This window comes from Haemaphysalis longicornis, unplaced genomic scaffold (genome assembly GCF_048455015.1).
Source record: "Haemaphysalis longicornis isolate Haplotype H1 unplaced genomic scaffold, Haemaphysalis longicornis Haplotype H1 scaffold_3, whole genome shotgun sequence".
In the NCBI taxonomy this organism is placed as follows: domain Eukaryota; kingdom Metazoa; phylum Arthropoda; class Arachnida; order Ixodida; family Ixodidae; genus Haemaphysalis; species Haemaphysalis longicornis.
The window spans coordinates 221,337,804-221,358,292 of NW_027526335.1; the positions used below are offsets into that span (position 1 = coordinate 221,337,804).

A 20,489-nucleotide genomic window follows, 5' to 3' on the forward strand; every position below is an offset into this window, starting at 1 on the left:
CGCTGGCATTGAGGCGCCAACTGCCGGCACTCATTAGCGTCATGACACGCTGCTTCGCTTCTCCTTTCCTAGACAGCAGCGCCGTAGGAAAGGTCCTAGGGCTGCTCACGTCTCCCTTCGTAGTGCAGTGGGCAGAGCATCATGTACCTCCCATTAGACCGGGCGCCGCAGCATTGATGGCACTTTTTCTGGCGTGACGGATATGACGTCGCCGAGATTTTTATGTACCTGGGCACAAAACAACAAAACAAAACGAGAAAAAAAAAATCACTTAGTTCTCAAATCAGTCAGTGCACAGCGGGACTTATATTCCCACTGTGGACGCTGCTGGCCTAGGCCTGGCCATCACTGCCAACGAAACAAAAGAAAATATATCACAAAGCGATTGGTGACACAACCAGAAAGTGTGACGCGAGTTCCAGAGCGGCAGCTCGAAGCCTAGGTCTATTCGTTGTCCGTGTCATCATCGAAGGTGGCTGGCTCAAGTGGTGCAAAATTGAGCATTTCCCAATGGTGCCGTGTACCGTGTCGTCAGGTAGGCCGTGCCAGGCGTCGTTAGCACACCGGGCAACTGTGCTCCGGGGCTTCAGCAGAACTCCTGGACGCCTGCACCACACCAGCCGAAACCACTCGAGCACGAAACCCTCGTGGTTCACTTTAGGCGGCAGCAGGGTTTCCTGCTTGAAAACAACGAAGGGTGGCTGCTTGTCTGCCGCACAGCACAGCACGACCGTGAAGCGGCTGTGCGGGCCTGCCGCTCGCCCTTTCCGGGGACGGTTCTCCTGCTCGGCACATGGAACCAGGCCGGCGTTTTGTCGGCGTTGCCCGTCTGGCCGAGCAGGAACCCCCGCCGCGTCCTCTTTTGCGAAACGGCTGTGCGGTGTCCGAGGCTGAGCCCGTTCCGCTTTGTAAAGTTCGTGATCCATTTTTTGGATGTCTCGAACTCGTCACACTGGATGTTTAGGTCATTAGCGAGGTCCTGCGACTTCCTCTGGCTGTCCTGGTACGACACCACTGCATGTGTACCCGTGTTCTCGGAGACGCCAAACTCTCGTCTGGCAGCGACGTTGTTATTGTCCTCGGCAAACAAAACCACTTTGCGCTCGAACGCCGTGCTGTATTGGCGCCGAGCAAGGTTGGCTGCCCTCTTGCTCCAGGCAAAAGCAAGCTCAGTGTGTGCGCTGGCAGCGTAATGAGCGAGCTTTCGCTGAGAGGCTTGAAACAGGACAGTTGGTGTAGTTGATTTTGCCCCTATTTCTTTGATATGGTATTTAACCAGTACGAATGCACAGTGCGCTATAAAATATGAGCTAAGGTTATTTATTCGCGACTGTGCTCATTCGCCTGCAACGTTCCCGATGTGAGGTGCACTGTGGAACAGATAAAGTGGCAAGTAAATTTTTGTTTTTTTAAAGGCTTCAGGGGCGTTGCCAGAGAGGGGTGTTTCGGTGTCCCTGAAATTTTCTGAGCGGTGCATTCCTCCCTCTGTCTCCTCCACATTTCGGCCCTTTTTTTTTTTTTTTTTTTCATCTACGCTCTTCGCAAAACAAAAATAAGGAAATTAGATAACAAAACTAAATCACTTTCAGTGTCACAACTTCTGATATATATATATGCCACTACTGCCCCGACAACAGGCGAAGGGTACTTCCAAAAGTCCCCCTGATGGGTGTGGTCGATCGTGATCATCACCCAATGGCCGCAGCAGCACAGATTTCGGTGTATATGTGCGTGGAAAGTCGGAGAAATGGCAGGAATTCACCCCCTTGCCGCAGCGTTGTTTCGCCTGCCATGCCAAAGCAGGCAGCTGCAAAATGCTCCGAGAAAAGAACTCTTGGGCATGCGGCCGTCCTTCGGGAACCTGTGACGCCGGCAGAAAAACCCATTTCACTTTTTCGCCAGGAAAAAAAGATCGTAGAGAGAGTTTCCCGTTGCAACTGTGCTAGATAGTGGGCTGAAGGTCACAAAGCTGTTTCGTGCGTACCGCATTTACTCGCGTAATGAATCCAGTTTTTTTCCAGAAAATTACGCATTGATTTGGGGGGAGGGTTCGTTATGCGGGAAAAAAATTGCGACAGATTTTTAAAAGTTGAAATTTCATACCATAAAGTTGCAAAAGAAGCGCTGTCAGAGCCTGACTATTTTCGTAAAAACACGTAGGTAATTACGTAATGAATTCCACTTTATTCGCAACTTGCCATCGTCCCCCTTCGCCATGGAGCCTCCCTCCTCACTGAAGTCGCCTGCGGCCGCACTACTTTTGTTGTCGGCACTGTCTTCCGTGCCGGCACTCCAAAATTTCTTTTCCGACACCGGCAACCTTCCCTTCAACCTTCACTGAAGTGCCACACAGCTGCGCCATTTCCATGTGTAACACATGTTCCACTACCGTAGTTTAGAACGCCGCGCACTAGGAGCACAAAAAAAGGTTGGAACACAGCTGAACAACAAAACCACGGAGCGTAATGGTGAAGTCACGTAACAGCAAGAGTCGAGGAGTGCGCAGTACGTTCAGTGCTTTGTTCGCACGCCGGCAATACCAGCCCAAACAGCAAAAAGCAGGGGAGGAGTGCGGAGTATGTTTTGTGCTTTGTTCGCACGCCGCAATTTTTTATGGCGCAAGAAGGTTTATTTTGCATTGAACAGGTGGCACACTGCAAGCGCGCAATTTTTCAATTGTAAGCCACAGCATTTGTGCTCACATCTCCGGCTACGCTTGAGATTTCTTTTTCTTGGGATGCATTTTTAGCATTTCTGCGCTTACTGTAGCAAGATATCAAGTTACTGTGATCGCCTACAGCATCAGCAACCATGCTGAAATAAAAACATACCGTATAATGCGGAATATAGGTCGAGATTTTTTACAGAAAAATTTGCCGAAAAGTCACCCCTCGACCTATATTGCAGTCACTGGCAGTTGTCATCTGGCGACCGGGCAGCCCATCGAGCCCATCCAAACCCCAAAGGCACCATCGCCACCACCATCAATCGGACGCGACGCCATCTTTGTTTTGTTGCTTCTTTCGCTGTCGGCGAATGTGTGCGTGCTATTTTATTCTTGCTCAAAATGAGTTTGGGCACTTGGTGCCAGTTCACAGCAGCATTTAAAAAGAAAAGTTGGGGGTTTTACAAGGCCACCGACGTGTCCGCCTTGCGCCAGTTCGGTATCGCCAAAAGAATTGTTGCTAGCGGCGTTAGCTGAAGGGGCAGCTCTCGGTATGCAACGCTCGGAGGGCCTCGTTTCATGGGCGCTGTTCTGTGCACCTGTGCTGCTGTACAAAAGGGCAAATTGTGTCCGCTAGCGTCGTGCGATGTCTCTACGAATGGATACCCCAAGATGTTTGCTGACCGCCTGCACAGACTGGCTGTCGCTACGGTCTGCACACGAGTGTCCCATGCTTTGCGCTCGCTTCACGATGACATGGTCTTGCGAGTGTTGAAGAAGTGCTGCATAAGCAATTCCCTGGACTGCACCGAGGACGACCTGCTGTGTGGGCGACAGCGAGCCAGAGGCAGTCGTCCGACGATACTTCAGACAGTTTTAAATGAGTAATCTGAGACGAAACAAGTTATAGTCTCAATAAAACAATGGTTGGTACCTAATTATTTTTTTTTTGCATTTTTCGGCTACAAGGTAAGGGGGTCGACCTATATTCCGCATTATACGGTATTTCCGCTGAATTTTTTATTCAAAGTGACAAAAAAATAACTTCTCAACAAGAAAAGTGAGGGGAGGGTTCATTACACGAGTGGGTTTATTACGCGAGTAAATATGGTACTTATTCATCAAAAATGATTCTAGGCTTCTGTGTCGCAGGATTCGGGCAGCGGAAGGCATTCAGAAGCGTTTTAAAGGAGCCATGAAAAGAAAACACAAGTTTGGTTCATTCAAAATATTGCCTCGTTAGAATCATACTGACACCACTTTTAACGTAAACTTCGGTCAAATAAGCTACATAATTAGGAAAAAAGGGAATGGCCATGCGACCCACCCATTTCCCGCAACAAAACCTATGATGTCATTCGAGCCAGCTCTGCGATTGGCGGAGGCCGGCACAAGCAGATGCCAATTAGGTAGAGCTTACAAACTAGCCGAACGAGCGATTTGCGCTTAAATTTAGGGCACATTCTTTACAAAGAAATAAGAATGGTGGGACAAACCGTGGAAGTTACGAAAGCACATGTAAACATAGAAGTACTGATGCGTACTGCTGTTCGTACTGCGCACAGCATGCTTGGTTTAGCTGCACAGCACTACGGGGCTTGGGGTTGTCTCAAACGACACTGGCCGATTGATGCAAGCAACGGTGTCTTACGTGACCACATTTGTCGAGCGAGCACTGTTTCAGGGAACGAATATTTTCTCCCAGAACAAAAACAAGCCAGGTTTAAATACGGGCAAAAACAAACCAAACGCTTGCCACGGTATGGTGGCGCCATCTAGGTTCGGGTAACGTAAAGAAACGCGGGAACAAACCAACACCGCTGTACAGGGTGGAGGCAACCTTTGAACGGTCCCGTGCCGCCGCAATTGGGCCAACGTGCGCAACGCGTTGTTCTTTCGTTTCCCACGAGACCTAGCAACGCGAAACAGACAATATGATTCAAACTTCTTCAGTGAACCACGTTGCGGCGATAATTTTAGCGCGGTTTTGATACAATGACTTGCTTCGGTGGTGAGCGAGCGACCCAAAATGGCGGCGCCAGCGTATACGTGTCTCTACCCTGTACGGCGGAATAGTGAATGAAGGTATTCTAGGCTGCAGAGCGGTCGGTTCCTGTGATGTCATTGCAGACCCCGAAAACAAACGATTTAGCGGGAAAATCAAAATTTTAACCTAAAGTGTTTAATTTCTCAGTGAATATAGCATCGTTTGTATCTGGACAAGCGCTGGGGGCACTATAAAACACGACATCTTTCGAATAAAACCAACTTGCATTTTCTCTTCATGGCTCCTTTAACACACGAGGAGTGGAGAACCACCACAAACGCCATAAGTGGCCGCTTTCACGTTTTCTGCCTGGAGCAATATGGCGCCACTTCCTCTGCAGAAGTTTTTTTCAAACCTCCTTGGTGCCGAGCTTGTGGAGGCATTGTTAGGGTAGGTCAGGAGCGGTCACCGACGCCTCATCCGCGCCGCCCACAACACAAAGAACCGTTCAAAAGGGCGAGCGACTCATGTGACCGGCTAGACAAGGCTTTGTAGCGGCTCTAGTTGGCTCCTGAAACAACTTTTGAGCCTGCAGCAAATTGGAATTTTTAGTGGGTGGCGGAGACGGGCGGAACAGCTGCGCCATCTGCGGCATTGTCAACCCGTCTACCTGCGCCATCCTGCTCTGAAGCGCCCCTATTGCACCAAACTCATTTATCAGGGCCATCCTGTGATGCAGAGCCCGTATTCTCCCACTAGATACGACTACCATGGCGCCCCACGCCTGATTTTCTCTTTCACCAAGGATGCATGAACGGCCATGGACGTTGGCTTTTGCTTAGCTGTAAGGCCACAGGCATGGCGCGCTTTCTCTGCCTTCGCTTTGCATCTATTTGTTTCACATTTTCACGGTTTTACGCCGGTGCCGGCCACTCTGCCACAATCAATTGAAAATGACCACAAGTGAGGGAAGTACTCTTGTGTCACATGACAAACAGATAGAAAGCAGAACAATATTCGCATGAGAGGTTGCAGTTTATTGCCAGTGAACTTGAGTTTAGTCGATTACTTTTGAGAAGCGTGGCTGCACGACCAGCAGTGTCTGGATGCTTTGCCCTCACTTGTCGATTCAGTCCGCCTTTGTAGGTAACCGCCTTTGTAGGTAATCACCTTTGTAGGTGATTACTCCCGTGGACCTTTGGGTGAGCTTTGGAGGATGGTCCAGCATTGTTACATCTTGGAGCACGCTTTCGTTGCGGGTGCGTTCATGGACTCTCGCAACACCGTAACGGGCCGAGGCAGAGCTTTGTTCTGCTTGACGTGCACTGAAACCACTCTTAGAAAAAATGCAAACAAATGCCTTGTTTTAGCCCGGCGTTTGCTTAACGCTGCTGCCTACTGAACACGAAGCGAGGCCTGTTGTTTGATCTCTGCCTATAGGAAAGCTGAAGGTAGGTGTTGCAAATTTGTGCGTACAGTCTAACTGTGTTCGTAGCTTCTAGTGCTAATGTAAGCAGATAAATAGCTGCCAGCCTGCTGCTGCCAGGCCTGCTCCCCAGCCCCTGTTCCTGCCACGCAGCGCATCAGCCGGGCCTTCCTGAACGGCAGCGGGGCGGAGCCCCTGGTGGAGTTTGGGCTGGAGCTGCCCGAGAGCCTGGCGGTGGACTGGGTGGCGCGCAACCTGTACTGGGCCGACCCGGGCCGCCGGCGCATCGAGGTGGCCCGGCTGGACGGGGCCCACCGCCGGGTGCTGCTGTGGCGCGGCCTGGACGAGCCCCGCGCCCTGGCCCTGGAGCCCAGCCAGCGCTGGATGTTCTGGGCCGACTGGGGCCCCTCCCGGGGGGCCGGGGCCGGCGGGCGCCGCGTCGAGCGGGCCGCCCTCGACGGGAGCCAGCGGACGCGCCTCCTCACGCAGGTGATCCTTAGTTGAGACGAGGCAGCTTGTGCGGAACAGGTTCGTGTGCTTTAAAATCCCGAAATATGCCACTGGCTTGTGTGCCAACATCAGAGCTCCATACCAGGCTGTGACTGAATTCTTGTAGTCGGTGCAGGCATGAAAGACGGGTGCCAGAGTTATTATGTTGAGCTTGCATAAGGTAGTTACCATTTTCCAGGTGCTTCGAAACAAAGCTGTAAATGACATGTCGTCAAGTTCTGCAGCGCTCACTTGTGAGCGAGATTGGCCTGTCAGGAGGGACGTTTACTTCGGCCACCTCTCGGAATCGGGGCTGTGCCCTCGTTTGGCAGGCACGTGCCTAAGACGTGGCCCAAAGCAGCAGCGCCCGCGCAGGTGGGCCGGGTGAACAGCCTGAGCGTGGACCACGAGGAGCAGCGGCTGTACTGGACCGACCTGGACGCCAACACGATCGAGTCGAGCGACCTGTCGGGGGAGCGGCGGCGGGTGGTGGTGGGGCCGCGGGCGGGCCAGCGGCCCTTCGGCCTGGCCCAGTACCAGGAGTTCCTCTACTGGACCGACCTGGAGGGCCACAGCATCGAGCAGGCCCTCAAGAGCACGGGCGCCAACCGCAGCCGCCTGCTCGCGCCGCTCAAGTACATCGACGACCTGCTCGTCTTCCACAACGCCCGCCAGGCCGGTGAGCCACATCTCTCGCCGTTGCTTCTCTCGCTGCCAGCACTGTTTTCTTCTTGCTCTGCCCCCTCCCGGGCCAAGGGCTAATCGCGACCTCTCCTTTTGAAGACCTCTCTCAGTGGGCGTCGTGTGGTGCACCGGCTTTTGCCCGTGTGTGGCGTCTCTGCGAAGGGATGGCCAGTGACAACGGCAAGGCGTGCTGGTCGTGCGAGCGTTTAGCCACCAGCCCTTTCCTGGGCTGTGAGGAGGGACCGGAGACAAAACGAGGGCCTCAGTGGGACGACGCTCTGCACCTGTCAGACTGTCCGCTTGCGTGAAAGAACACCTGTCAGAGGGGACTTCTCCTTTTCAAGCGAGTCGTGTCTCTCAGATGGGGGTGGATAGTTGGCAGTGCCCAGTGTGCTGTGGGAACTGGTTTGCAGAACAGGATGAGCTCATTTGTGCAGTGGCATCCACCACGAGTGCTGCAGTGCTAATGACTGCTGGTCCGAGTGGTGCCCTCATTGCCCCCGGCTTGCAACCAGGCCGGGCACGGGGGCAGGGTGCACTTCGTCCGCGCCAGGGGAGTGGCTGCCAAACAGCCGAATTCCTCGGTGGCATTTACTGCTTTTCTCATCCTGCAACTGACGAGTAGGTGCATCACCAGCGTAGAAATGTGAAAACACGCCCTCTGCCACTCCTGTGCACAGGCCTCACTTCAGCAGGCAGAGCAAGTGGGAGAGAGTATATCCCACCGACAGCATGACCTGTGGTGCTTGCTTTAGTCCCAAGGATGAGATAAAGGCTGGTCGGAAAAGCAGCTTTTCTCCTTATTACCTGGCCTAATTGCATACCGTTGCATTCAAAATTTCACAACTTTTGCAGAAAAAAGCAGTGTTTTGAATGCGCCAGAATTGTGTTTATTTTTTATGGTTTTCGTAGTTCGCCAATAATTTAACTCTCCAAACCAGTTCACGAACCCGTTCACAACCTTGACCTGGTTCGCGAACCGGTTCAGGTTGTGATTTAGACGAATCAGAACTGCACTGAAACGATTTAAATTTCTCTGAACCCAAACCATAATTGAACTGGTTTTACATTGATAAAAATGTGACAAAAGTTTGCAGTTTTCCGTTACATCCAGGTTTTTGTTACATGCAGATTTCCAGTTAAGGCTCATGGGAATGAAGCAGAAACGAAGCCAAAATGTGAGAGTTCAGTGAAGGTAAATGCGGATTTATTTCAGTGCAAAAAACTGCGCGAGTTGCACCTCCGGCTTTCACACGAGTGTAGGCGCTACACGGCGCTTTTTTTAAAGAAGCAAGGTCACCTAAGTGACGCCCGCATTAACAAACGCAACTTAAGAACTATCACTTTTGCCTTTTGACACTTTGGTGCGTTAACGCGTTACAAGAGTGAAACTTATGCTGAAAAGGTGCCTTTTTGCGAACTTGATGCTATTTACCGCACTCAAGATTGTTGAGAGGTTGCAAGCTGGGATGCTATACCGGGTGGCAACAGGCTTCTTCCTGGCCAGCGGGGAGGGCATTCAAAATTGTGCGCTTTTCTTGAAAAGACAGAACTGTTCAGTTTCTAGTAGCAGCATTCATCACGGATGAATTGATACCGCAGATAGAGGTGGAGACAGGACGGCCTGGCACCTCAACAAGTCTGGAACTGAAACCGAATTGGAACTGGAACTGAAAAAAAATTGCGAAGGGTAGTTGCTCTTGCTAGCTGGTGTGGTGTCGCGCTACACAAGCAGAACCAGAAGTGACTACTACTATCCCCTCCGTTCATCACCAGCGTCATCATCATCACGATGAACTTCGTGTTAAGGCGATTACAGATGTTTTCATTGCTGCTGGCTCCTTGCAGTAGTGCTATTATTCGCTAAACTATTCCATTTCTCCGGCCGATTTTCTTAGTTAACCGCCGCGACGTTTTGTTACATACAGGTCGCAGACGCATGGGCTTCAATGAGGAATTGAAAAACTTAGTTAAATCCAGGAATATGTTACATCCATGTTTAAGGGGACATGCTCCTCGAAACAACTTTTTTTTTAATAATGAAGTTAGGAGGCTGAAATTTTCACATTTTGTAGAGATTGAGCTCCTCTGGTCATACATGCAATCAGATTTCGAATAGCTGCTCCGGATAAAATGTTACGCAGCATTACTTGCAGAAAAATGGCTTTTTTGTGCACACTTTTTTTTATAGCAAAACTTTTTTCTGAAACTTTTAAAATAGCCTAGGTGGTTCCTTATGAACTGCAGAGTGCACAAATCTACCTGAAAAAGCCTCATCATCATTTTCCTCACCACGAAAAAAAAATGACTGGTAGTGTGCCTTTTCTTGTTCTGTATATTTTTGTTTTATGACCGTCAGAAATATCTAAGGACACAAATTGCATAATGAACAAGATTTGTGCACTCTACGTGTTATAATGAACATCTGTGCAAAATTTCATCGTGATACAACGACTTTAAGTGGGAAAATAAGTGTGCACAAACTCAGAAAACGGACAAAAACAACAAACTGAGAAAAACGCAATTGAAAGTTTATTTCTTTGGCAGATTCAGAAATTCTTGCTCAAACAACATGAAACTTGGTGGGGATATAGTCTGAAATGTCCACATTGAGGTACTAAAACTAGAACGCTCCTGCTGCATAAGTTGTACCGTCACGGTTCTTGCGGGTGGAGTCCTCGGTATAGGCCCGTTTCACCAGGCTGTGGCGATGGGACCTAGCCGCAGCAGTTAGCCTGGCAGACATCTGCCTGATCCTCCGCTGGTCACTTGCACTGCTTAGTCTAACCAGTTCTTCTGAAGGGAAGATTCCCAGTTCTTGGAGAACTTGCTCAAAGCTAGTGTGGCCCCTGTTGAACCACAACACAGTGAGAGCAGTGGCAGTCTCCACTACAGTGAACTGCAGGTTGTACAATACCGTCCTGTGCCAGATGCGCAGTGCTGCTTCTGTCTCCATGGATGACTAGTCGACATTTTTTTCACACACAGGGGCATGAAAGGCTTGCCACACTTCCTCCTCTTGCTAATCAAGCTTTTGGAGGTGGCTGCAATCTTGACAGTAGTTTGACAGCACCTCAAAACCCAGGCAGAGACCAGTGTCGAGAGAAATGGCAGTGCCAACACAGTTCTGGTTTTTGTGTCCTCGTTTTTTGCCAAGTACAATCAAACATCACACTGACGTCAGTCTGACCAGTTTACAACACAGTTACTTGCCTTGCTTCAGCATGGTTGTCAGAGACGACTTCTGTGGCCGCGGCATGAACTTTCTTGGCAATGTTGTGGAACGTCTTTTGGTGCAGTGGTTTTGGTAGACCAAGAATAGCACAAAACCTGCACAGCTGATCGTGTCCGATGCCAACCGCGTGTGCAGCGAGTACCGCTTTCTTTCATTGATGGCGAAACTATCACGGGGACTTCCCCTGCAGAGTTGCGGCCTCCGCGGCCGATGGCGGCAGCGCGCTGCGACGAGTAGATAGAAGAAACCACTCCTGCAGGGCACTCCACGTTTTTGCAATTGAGTTCCAATACCAATGCGAGGCCCTTCCGCTTGTTTGCGACCTCAACTACGATGAGTTCGTACTTCCCGCACATCGCGCACACGGCGCCGCTCACAAGGTCACTCAGACCGTCGACTTCGGAGATAACTGCGCTTGCACCACTTTCGTTGCCGACTGTCTCCCCGCCTTGGAAGGCTGAAACTTCTTCTCCGATGCGCTTACAAAGCTGATAGTGTCGCTGATAAAACCAGCCTCGCCTGGTTGAGTCGCGCTCGCAACGCTTGAAGGCGGGTCGCCGTTAGGCCTTGCCGTGCCGGTCGTGCCGGCATGGGCCGTAATCGTCGCAATGCCGCACTGCTTCCGCTTTCCCTTGTACGGGTGTGAGGTCCGGGACTTGCGGCGATGAAAGTCATGCTTCTCACCGTTCATGATTAACAACACACGATAGAAAAGATAGCGCGAAGTAGCGAACGGAACTACACGGGCGATGGCGGCTCACAAGCGGCGAGAGCCAATGGCGGTCCCGATTTCGCATCACGTGATTTAAATACCCAGTGGGAGCTCCCAAAACAAGCGGGAAGAAATATTATTTTTTTATTTTTTACGCGGAGATACGAAGCTGGCGAGCGGTTTGATTGAGAGAAGAAGGCTTTGTCTACCTCTCTCAAGTGACTGAAATGGCGGCCAGCCGTGCTGCCGTGCAGCAAAAACTCTCCAAGACGCCCGAAATTCGGCTTGATTGCGTGATTTGTAGGCTCACCGCGAGTCATTCAGACACGATTTTCACTAAGTTCTCGTTCGTATTTCGTTTTCATTTTTTTTTCATGAAGGAGGGATAGTCAAAGATGATAATGCAAGTGAAAACAAAAAAAAACAACATATTTCAAAAAAGTGGCGATTTTTCGACCCGTGTGTCCCCTTAACTGTATATCCTCATCCAAGCCTTGTAGTGCATTGACAGCGCAAAAGTTCCACAGAACATGGGGGAAAAAAGAGAAGAAACAGAGTGCGAAGCAGCAGTCGTTGAGACCCTCGAGCACAAGCGCGTTGCTGCTGAAAGGGCGCAGTGGGTCGTGCCGGAGGACTCCTGCTGTGTGCGTTCGCGAGAAGCGGCTCCTCTTTGTTTCGACACTACGGTTGCCATTCGTTGAATCCCACATTGGCAAAAGCTTCTTGAGAGGTACAAGCAGATGCGCACCATGAGTTGCAAAGCAGTGAATGTTCTTGATCGAAGTCTCTCTCTGCCCCCCATTTGGGCGTACAGTAGACAGAAGACCCTCAGGGGGTTGTAAGAGTCGCTCGCTAAGACGCCTTCTTTCCCTCGGTGCAGGGTGGAACCAGTGTGCGGTGTACAACGGCGGCTGCTCGCACCTGTGCCTGGGGGTGCCCGGGCTGCGAGGCTTCCAGTGCGCCTGCCCCACCCACCACCCGCTGGGGCCCAACAACCGCACCTGCCAGCGTGGGTATAGTCCAGCTTTTGACGAGCGGGCATCTCGTGCATCGTAAACAGCAAAAATGGTGAACCGTGTATTGCAGACTTGGTGGAAGTAACACGTGTAATTTTTATAACAGTGTTAGTGGAGATAATTTATTGGGCATAAAAAGCGAAACATAAAAAAAATAAAATAATAAAGTTTCCGCAAAAATGACCTGAAAAAAATCGAAAACATTTATCTTACAGACCGTCGAAGAAACCAAATACTAAGCAATAAAGTCCTGCAACAAAACGTTAGAAATACTTGGAAAAAATAGTGTAAACCATGGTTTCTCAAAGTGGGTTCCGCGGAACCTAGGGGTTCCGCAGGCCCCTCCTCAGGGTTCCGCGAGCCACTGATAAATTTTCCCTGGTTCCGCAGTCGCAAAGCCTTATATGGTAAACTTGAGGTGCGATCGATCTAAGGAACCTCCATGACTCACGCCCGAGTGTCAGTAAGCACATCTCGACGCATAACAGAAACGCGCGAGCTGCGCAATAAATCTTGCCAGCAGCTTGTAGCCAGCCAGACTCCGAAAACGGGCCACGTGGTTAAACTATTGCAGTTGAATCTCGGCCTTATATTACCCCCATGCACATTTCTCCTGTTTGGAGATAGGTGCCGCTAGCGTACGCATTCGCGTAAAGTTGGCGGGAAAAAAAACGATACCCTTGCTTGCTTTTGAATTTATTGCACGTTAATGTAGCATGAACGGAATGAAAACTGGCGGGAGGGGTTCCTTGGCACTTAACGGAACTTAGCAGGGTTCCCTGGGACCAACATGCTTGAGAACCCCTGGTGTAAACGGATGAACTCTGCAGTGTGCATTTCATCTTCGGAAAAAAAAACATCATTAGCAAAGTCAAGCCACTTTATCGCTGTAGTGGTGGTATAAATTTATATCATTGGCGAAAAGAAACAAAAAATCCAACTGATTTCGCTACTCATAGCCGTATTTGGCAGTAAAGAACTCCCACTCTAGACAAGTGCCATACGAATGCTACGCATCAGTAGTCAGTTCTGTGAATTTTTTTCCAATTTTTTTTCTTTTGTATTAGCTTTTTCTCAGATCTTGACTACCGTGTTTTCTGGTGTATAAGTCGCGTTTTTTTTCCCGAAATTTTCATTGGTGCGTCTTATCCGCCGGTGCGACTTATGCATGGAATAAATCCAATATGTGGCAGCCGTGCATGGTGCGCACTCCAAAAGGTGCCTATGTGCTGCGTGATGTCAGCGCACGTTAAGAGACACTGCTGTATGGTCTAAATCAATGAATTATTTGTTAGCGAGTCGGAGGAAGAAGGCTTCGATGGTTTTGCCTAAACGCCGTCTGTGAGTACATGCCATCTGTGTGCATCAATAAACCATTTCTGAGAAGTTAGTTCTGTCTAGGCTTTGGCCGGTAGATGCACGTGTCTAGCACTGCTTACCGGGGGATGCGTTCAGAGGCGGCGGCCGCTGCAACCATGTACTTTCGCCGCACTTTCAAACGAACTGATCCTCTATGAGTTTACCTGATTAACAAGTGCGTTTTGTACACCGGTGCGTATTATACAGCGGTGCGACTTATATAAGTTTTTTTTTTTTTCCCGGAAAAACTGTTGACTTATAGACCAGGAAATACGGTAAACATTGGCATTCGGCAGTTCCGTCGCTGTTACTCGGCTCTTCTCTTGTGGGGGGAAAAGTTTCGTTTCTTTGTGGGTTAACTGAAGATTTTTTTGTGTGAAAACTGTTGGGTGCAGAAATATGTAAAACACACGAAAATGATGTAATGGTTGAAAAAGTAACAAATGGAAATGCAAGATAGAAATTGTCATCTATGAAATTTTTGGTAAATATTTGACAAAATTGGTCAAAACTTTTTGTATTTCATGAAGCTTTTCTACAAAAACTTCAAAATATAAAAATGTTTTGCACATTTATTATTGATATGCAGAGTAAAAATCAATCTTATCTTTATTCTGTCGCCCGCGTCCTTGCGCTGTTTGTTCAAACGATGTATAGCCAACTAGCCCAAACCCAAGCCTTACTTACTAGAACGGTCTTTTAGCTACAAAAATTTACTTAACAGCGCTTCAAAGCCTTGGGAAAAAAGTTCTTTTTCGGTTGATTTATGTGAAACATTCTTATTGCAAAATCTTGCAAAAACGGTTGGGCACAAAAATACACGAGGCTTGTCAAAACAAAGCTATAAATACGTCCTGTTCGACTGTATAGCTTTCTATGCAGAGCGGAGCATTGCAAAAAATTGAATGAGTGTAGGTTGCAATTGATGTGAAGTGGAACTTCAGGGCCGTGCCGCTTTGAATTCGTCGCTCACAGAACCCTGCCCCAAGAGTTGAGGTCGCTGCTCTTGCAAGGCCACTTCTGTCAGCGCCGCAAAGCCACCTGAGGCGTTTGTTTGACCTCGGCTGAGCTTGAAGGCTCTGAAGCTCCAAGGTTTGCACCTGGAGTAGCAAGCTTCGCTTGAAAATTGACTGGTGCAAGATGTTTTGCAAGCATTGGCCGAGGTATCTCAACCAAAAAAGCTAAATAATTTGGAAGGAAAGGTAACAAAATCGTGCGCCTTTATGGCTTGACTATAGCGCCTTTATGGGGCAGGGCCGCGTGAAGCACAGAGGTTGTCGTTAGGGCCGGTCCGAGATGTTTGGCATGTTGTGCCTTGGCATGATGTTTGGCATGCCACTTGATTGCCACATTGCAGCAAAGAAGGCCAGTGAACCGGAGCCAGTAAAGCTGGCACACTCTCGGGAAGTGGTGCTCGGCATGGCCCTCCAGTCTCCTTTCACAAGGATAAACTGCCCGAACCAGCGGCAAAGCATGCTAAACAGACCAGGAGGCGAAATGTAAGCTTGGGTTAGCGGCCACTGATGTTCCAGGCTGGTTTTCTTCGCCATCGCTCGCAGAACCTGGCTCTGGCATCGTCCCACTGCTGCTGCTACTGGTGCTCTCGAACCCCACAATGACAAATCTGCCAGAGACAGCCGAAAAATTCGCTTTTGCGGGAATTTCGTTGCCGCGAGAATGAAACATATACGACAGGAAAATCACCCGCAAACCGAAAATTTATTTCCACACGTCGGTTGTAACACTTGTGGCAGTGTCACCGCTCGGCTCTCGCACTGCAAGCAGTGCTTCATTGCTCGTCGGCGTGCACGCCTAAGGACGCCCGAATCATGTCAAACGCATCCAAAACGTCCTGCGGCTTGGCCTTGGTCCTCGGCACGGAGTATGAGTGGCCATATGAGCCAAGTAACTTCGCCAGACCTCACTGTTCCAGGGCTGCCCACAAAACTGAGTGGGCGCCACTTTGTCGACGTCCAGAAAGGCCACAGCCGTTGCCGTTGTTTTGCGGGCGTGCACCATTAAAGAGTGGACTCCCTGCTAGTCTGAATGGTAAAGCGAGCTGCAGGTGGCTCAGCGCTGTCCTCCCCTCCTCCACTTGGGCCACTGACTTCCGCTTTTGACTGAAAGCAAACGTGCCACGCACCCAGTGAATGCACGCGCACTGCTCAGCGGTGGCCAGCTGCTGCAGCCAAAGTCGGAGTTCTTCGGACGACCTCCTGTCGCACGTCCTTTTAGGTTAACAAATGCGGTGGCGGCCATGCAGGCGTGCTGTAGCAAAAGTTTACGCACTTTGAGTGGGACGCGTAATGCATTTGAGCGCTTTTTGGACACACTTAGCCTCAAATGGGTCGATGAAATGCTGACCGGACTTTCGTGGGACCGCTTTCCAAAAACGTTTCATTGCCATGAGATGTGAAATACAGTTAAACCTCGATGTAACGAAGTCGGTAAAATTCGTAATTTACTTCGTTACATTGAAATTTCGCTACATTGAAATTCGCGGTTATAATTAAGTGTTCATCCCGTGAAGCGTTTCCTGAAAAAGAAAACGTGGCGCGCATACACGGCCGGCGCACTGTTTCTGTTTCTATCGGTGCTTAATCGTCTACGCGGGCATCAGCGTGATCCGCATGGAGCGTTTTCTTCCCGAAAAAACGCGCCCCGCAAGCCACAGGCGCGCTGACGCAGCCGCGGAGTCCACCCGCGCGATGCGGGTAGCTCCAGCGACCGATTCTAACCGCTCTCTGAAACGGAACTCGAGGGGCAAACGAGAGGGGTATGCGAAAAAAAAAAGTGGATAACGTGGGCGAAATTTTCACTGTAAAACGTCATACGCGCCGCTTACGAGAGCGCCCTTCGCGGCGGCCTTATCGTCTAGCCAGCCGGCATCCCCGAGCGCTTCGAAGCTCCCGCCATAGGGTGCGCGCCTCCCCATTGGCGAAACTGGTCAGGCTCCTCCCACTGCTGCGCGCAGCGCGAGTCACTTCCCGCCGCCGGCACGCAATCGCGGACGCCGGTGTGAAAAAAAAAAAAAACGCGTGTGCAAGGCTCATAAAGATTCACAAATGCTTGCTGGGACGACGAAACCCAACAAGCATGAGCGAACTCGAACGAAGTGCAAAGCGGCGGCTTGCGGCGGCGGCGGCAACGCCAGTGGCGATTAGGCTTACCACCACGGAGGATATTTGATGGGCGCTTTCGTAAGCGGCGCGTGTCACGTTTTACAATGAAAATTTCGCCCACGTTATCCGCTTTTTTTCTCGCACGCCCCTCTCATATGCCCCTCGAGTTGCGTTTCAGCGAGAGGTTAGAAGCGGTCGCTGGAGCTACCCGCATCGCGCGGGTGGTCTCCGCGGCTGCGTCAGCGCGCCTGCGGCTTGCGGGGCGCGTTTTGCGTTTTTGCAGGGAGAAAACGCTGCGTGCGGTTCACGCTGATGCCGATTAAGCCGTAGACGACTAAGCTCCGACAGAAACAGTGCGCCAGCCGTGTATGCACGCCACGCCGTTTGTAGGCAAGGGACTTAATCAAAGACTCCGTGGCTGGCTGCATCCGCGTTATTGGGCGACCCGTGTCGCCGTTCGCGTTTTATTGGGACCCCATTTCGGCGCTTGCGTCTTCCAAAATCTACTTCTACAACTTAAATATCGTGCCTCGTTCTCCATGAAACTTCGTTACATTGAAATTCCAGCAAACGGGACTTCGTTACACAGAGGGTGAAAATACATGGTGTGCATACACTTGAAGTTACAAAAAATTCCGTGGTTCGTTACATCGAGGGTTTCGTTACATTGAAGTTCGTTACATCGAGGTTTAACTGTACATGGGCTTCTATGGGGCATCCAAAAATATTTCGTTGCCGCGGGATCTTCAACCCGTGGGGTTTGGCTCTGTCATGAAAACTTACCAGAGACTGCAGATCTTGAGATTTGCAGCGTCTGGAAGCCCGTGTGAAACGCATGGGTAGGGCCCCTCACTTTTTGCGGTGAAACATTTCAAATTCTGCGATTCTAGATAGGGGAATCTGCAAAATTCCGCAACAACATTGAAACGGCATAAGGTACATGTAACAGTTCATTTATTAGACACTTCAGACTCCTAACATGCTAGATTTTATTTACAACTGAAGGAAGCTGTTGTGGCTGAGCATTTGGTGATGCTTTGTGCTTTCTTCACCAAGAGAACGGTACTTGTGAGGAACGATGTCACCATAGCGACTGAATGACTTTTCTGTGTCAACAGAGTTGATTGGCACCGACAGGTATTTAAGGGCAATGGAAGAAAGTGTTGGAGTCAGGTGTTCCATCCCAGCCCAGAAAGCCAGGACATAAAAATCTTCACTTGACTTTTCTTGTTTAGAAAGAAATTGTGCCACTAGAAATTTTGCCAGTAGTCACTAGACTTGAGGTCTTGGGCAGACTTCAGGACACTTGCCATTCAGCAGCTAGGGCTATAAATCCAGGAACGGCCCCAAACTCTGATCTCTTCTCTGAGAGACACCCAACTTGCTGGGGATCCAAGCACCTCACACTCTTGAAGAACTTTTAAGTGTCAAGAGTTCTCCAAGTATACTAGCACCTTGCTAGCCGCTTTCCTCATTGCATCCTTCATTTGTTTGCAATCTGACCGGCCTTGTCGTGTGCGATGTTCTCTTTCTGTGGCTATGGCTACGCCCCTTGACTCAGGTGGAGGCTGCACCACCTAGCCACTTTTATTGTTTGATAAGGTAGGAATACGCAGATGCAAATTGCAGATGCAAATTTAAAATTTCAACAGTAAAAACGTTGCAGACAATTAATAGAAACTATTTTGCTATTGCTAACAGAAAACACCACTTTTCCGCCACATTTCACCGAATATATCGTTTTGGGGACGTAGCGCCACACTTTTAACGGTTTTTTTTTGGAATTCCGCGGAAAAACTTCAATTCCGCGATTTTTTGCGGAATTGCGGAATCGCGGAAAGCTAGGGGCTCTACGCATGGGCACTGTCGTGTCCCTGGACAACTACAACGAGTTTCGTGTCTCGGCGGACTTTAGCAATCAGCATCGAGCTCACAAGATATGAACTGCGGGGTTTACTCACGTAATGAATTCACTTTTTTCCAGAAAATTCGGCATGAATTTGGGGGGAGGGTTCATTATCTGGGAAAAAGATTGCAACAGTTGAAATTTCTTCTCTATTCCCCACACAGTCTGTCTGTCTGTTCCCCACATGTGGTTGTCGGCCCACAGCGCAGCTGGGTCGACACTGAAGTGCTGCGCAGCTGTCCATGCTGCACCACCTTCAGCTTGAGTCCGGCTGTGCAGCTCGTGTACTGGCCCATCGTGCGGTGCGCACCAGGTCGCAACACAGCTGAGCAACAATGCCGCGTAGTGTAAGGGTGAAGTCGCGGAACGGCACAGACCAGAGGAGTGCGGAGTGCGTTTAGTGCTTTGTTCACACGCTGCCAGAACCAGCCAGAACAGCAAAGAGCAGGAAAGGAGTGCGGAGTATGTTTTGTGCTTTGCTTGCACGCAGCAACGTTTTTGTAGCGCAAGAATGTTTGTTTTGCGTTCAGCAGGTGGCGCTCCGCAAGCGCACAATTTTTAAACTGTGAGCCGCGCGGCATTCGCGCTTGCGTCTCCTGCTGCTGTTGAGATTTCTTTTTGTTGGATTGCGTTTTTAGCCTTTCTGCGTGCACTGTAGGGTGATGTCAAGTTACTGCGATGGTCTATGGCATGAGCAACCATGCCGAGATAAAAATATATTACCACTGCATTTTTTATTCAAAGTGACAAAAAAGTAAATTCCCAAGAAGGCAAGTTCATTACGCGAGTAAATACGGTATACACATACTGAAAGCCTCTTACCCTCCTGCAGAACGGCAGATGGTGATGACATTTTGCCAGCACCCAGCGTGAATTTCAGGTGGGCGTCTTGAATGTGGCCTTGTTATGCCGCATTGCATTTTCTGGCCTACAGCTGTGGCACGCAACTTAGACCCAGGTGTGAAGACAGGCTAGCTGATTCAGAGCCACGACGGAAGAAAGTGGAACGGAAGAGGCAGAAATTGTTTCCACTCCGGGTGGACAGGGCAGCCTCTTCTCGCTGTCTCGAGGCTGCTGCTGTCGGGGGCATCACATTCCAGGATTTTGTCGCTCTGCTTGGCTGTGTGAGGCGAAGCTTGTATGGTTAAGGTTGCATGGATTCTGAACAGAAACTGCTGAGGTGCTCTGCAGCGCGTCCTGGCGTGTGCATTCTACCACAGAGCATGACTCAGACCTGCATACAAGTGTGTGCGTGTACATACAGTCAAACTCCTCACTAACGAAACCGCCGGGGAAAGCCCAAAAATTTGCTTTTGCGAGAATGAAACTTGAATGACAGGAAAATCACCTGCAAACTAAATATTTATTTCAGAAGGTTGGTTATACAGTCAAACGCCGTAATAACGAAATTTCACGAGTACGAATTTCCCACAATTAACGAAAAATTTTCAGATCACTGGCGATCGTCCATAGAAACTCGTGCATTTCACATCAAGCAGCAGCAAAATGTTTTTGGAAAGTGATCCCGCATTAATGAAATTCGCTGCAAGTCCTGTCAGCATTTTATCCACCCATTTCAGGCAAACAGTGTTTAACTCTTTCATTACTGCGGGAAAATTGACCGATTTTTAGGCGTCCAAGAAAACATTTTTTTTCTGCTAAAAAAAATTGGTTAGGCACTAATTACAGGAACACAAAATGCAGATTATGTAACGGCCTTTCGAATAACCCCAGTTTTTTAAATGTTTTCATATATCATAGTAGTGAAAAAAATATCAAAATCAAAATTTTTGTCAAAATGTCGAAAAAAATAATAAAAAAGGAGTTGTGTATAACAGACCACCGGTAGTGGAAAATAATTAGACTATACATTTTGTAGTAAAAAATT

At 49.4% G+C, this 20,489-nt stretch overlaps 1 protein-coding gene across 1 annotated transcript in view; it reads left to right on the top strand.

Annotated features, from left to right (window-relative positions):
* Nucleotides 1-20,489, top strand: part of Arr (low-density lipoprotein receptor-related protein 6) — a 105,131-nt gene that overhangs the window by 31,697 nt on the left and 52,945 nt on the right. The window contains exons 9-11 of the mRNA XM_077705076.1: nt 6,232-6,567; nt 6,943-7,246; nt 12,079-12,207. Of these exons, the coding sequence (XP_077561202.1) occupies nt 6,232-6,567; nt 6,943-7,246; nt 12,079-12,207 (769 nt within the window). The remainder of the gene's footprint in view (nt 1-6,231; nt 6,568-6,942; nt 7,247-12,078; nt 12,208-20,489) is intronic.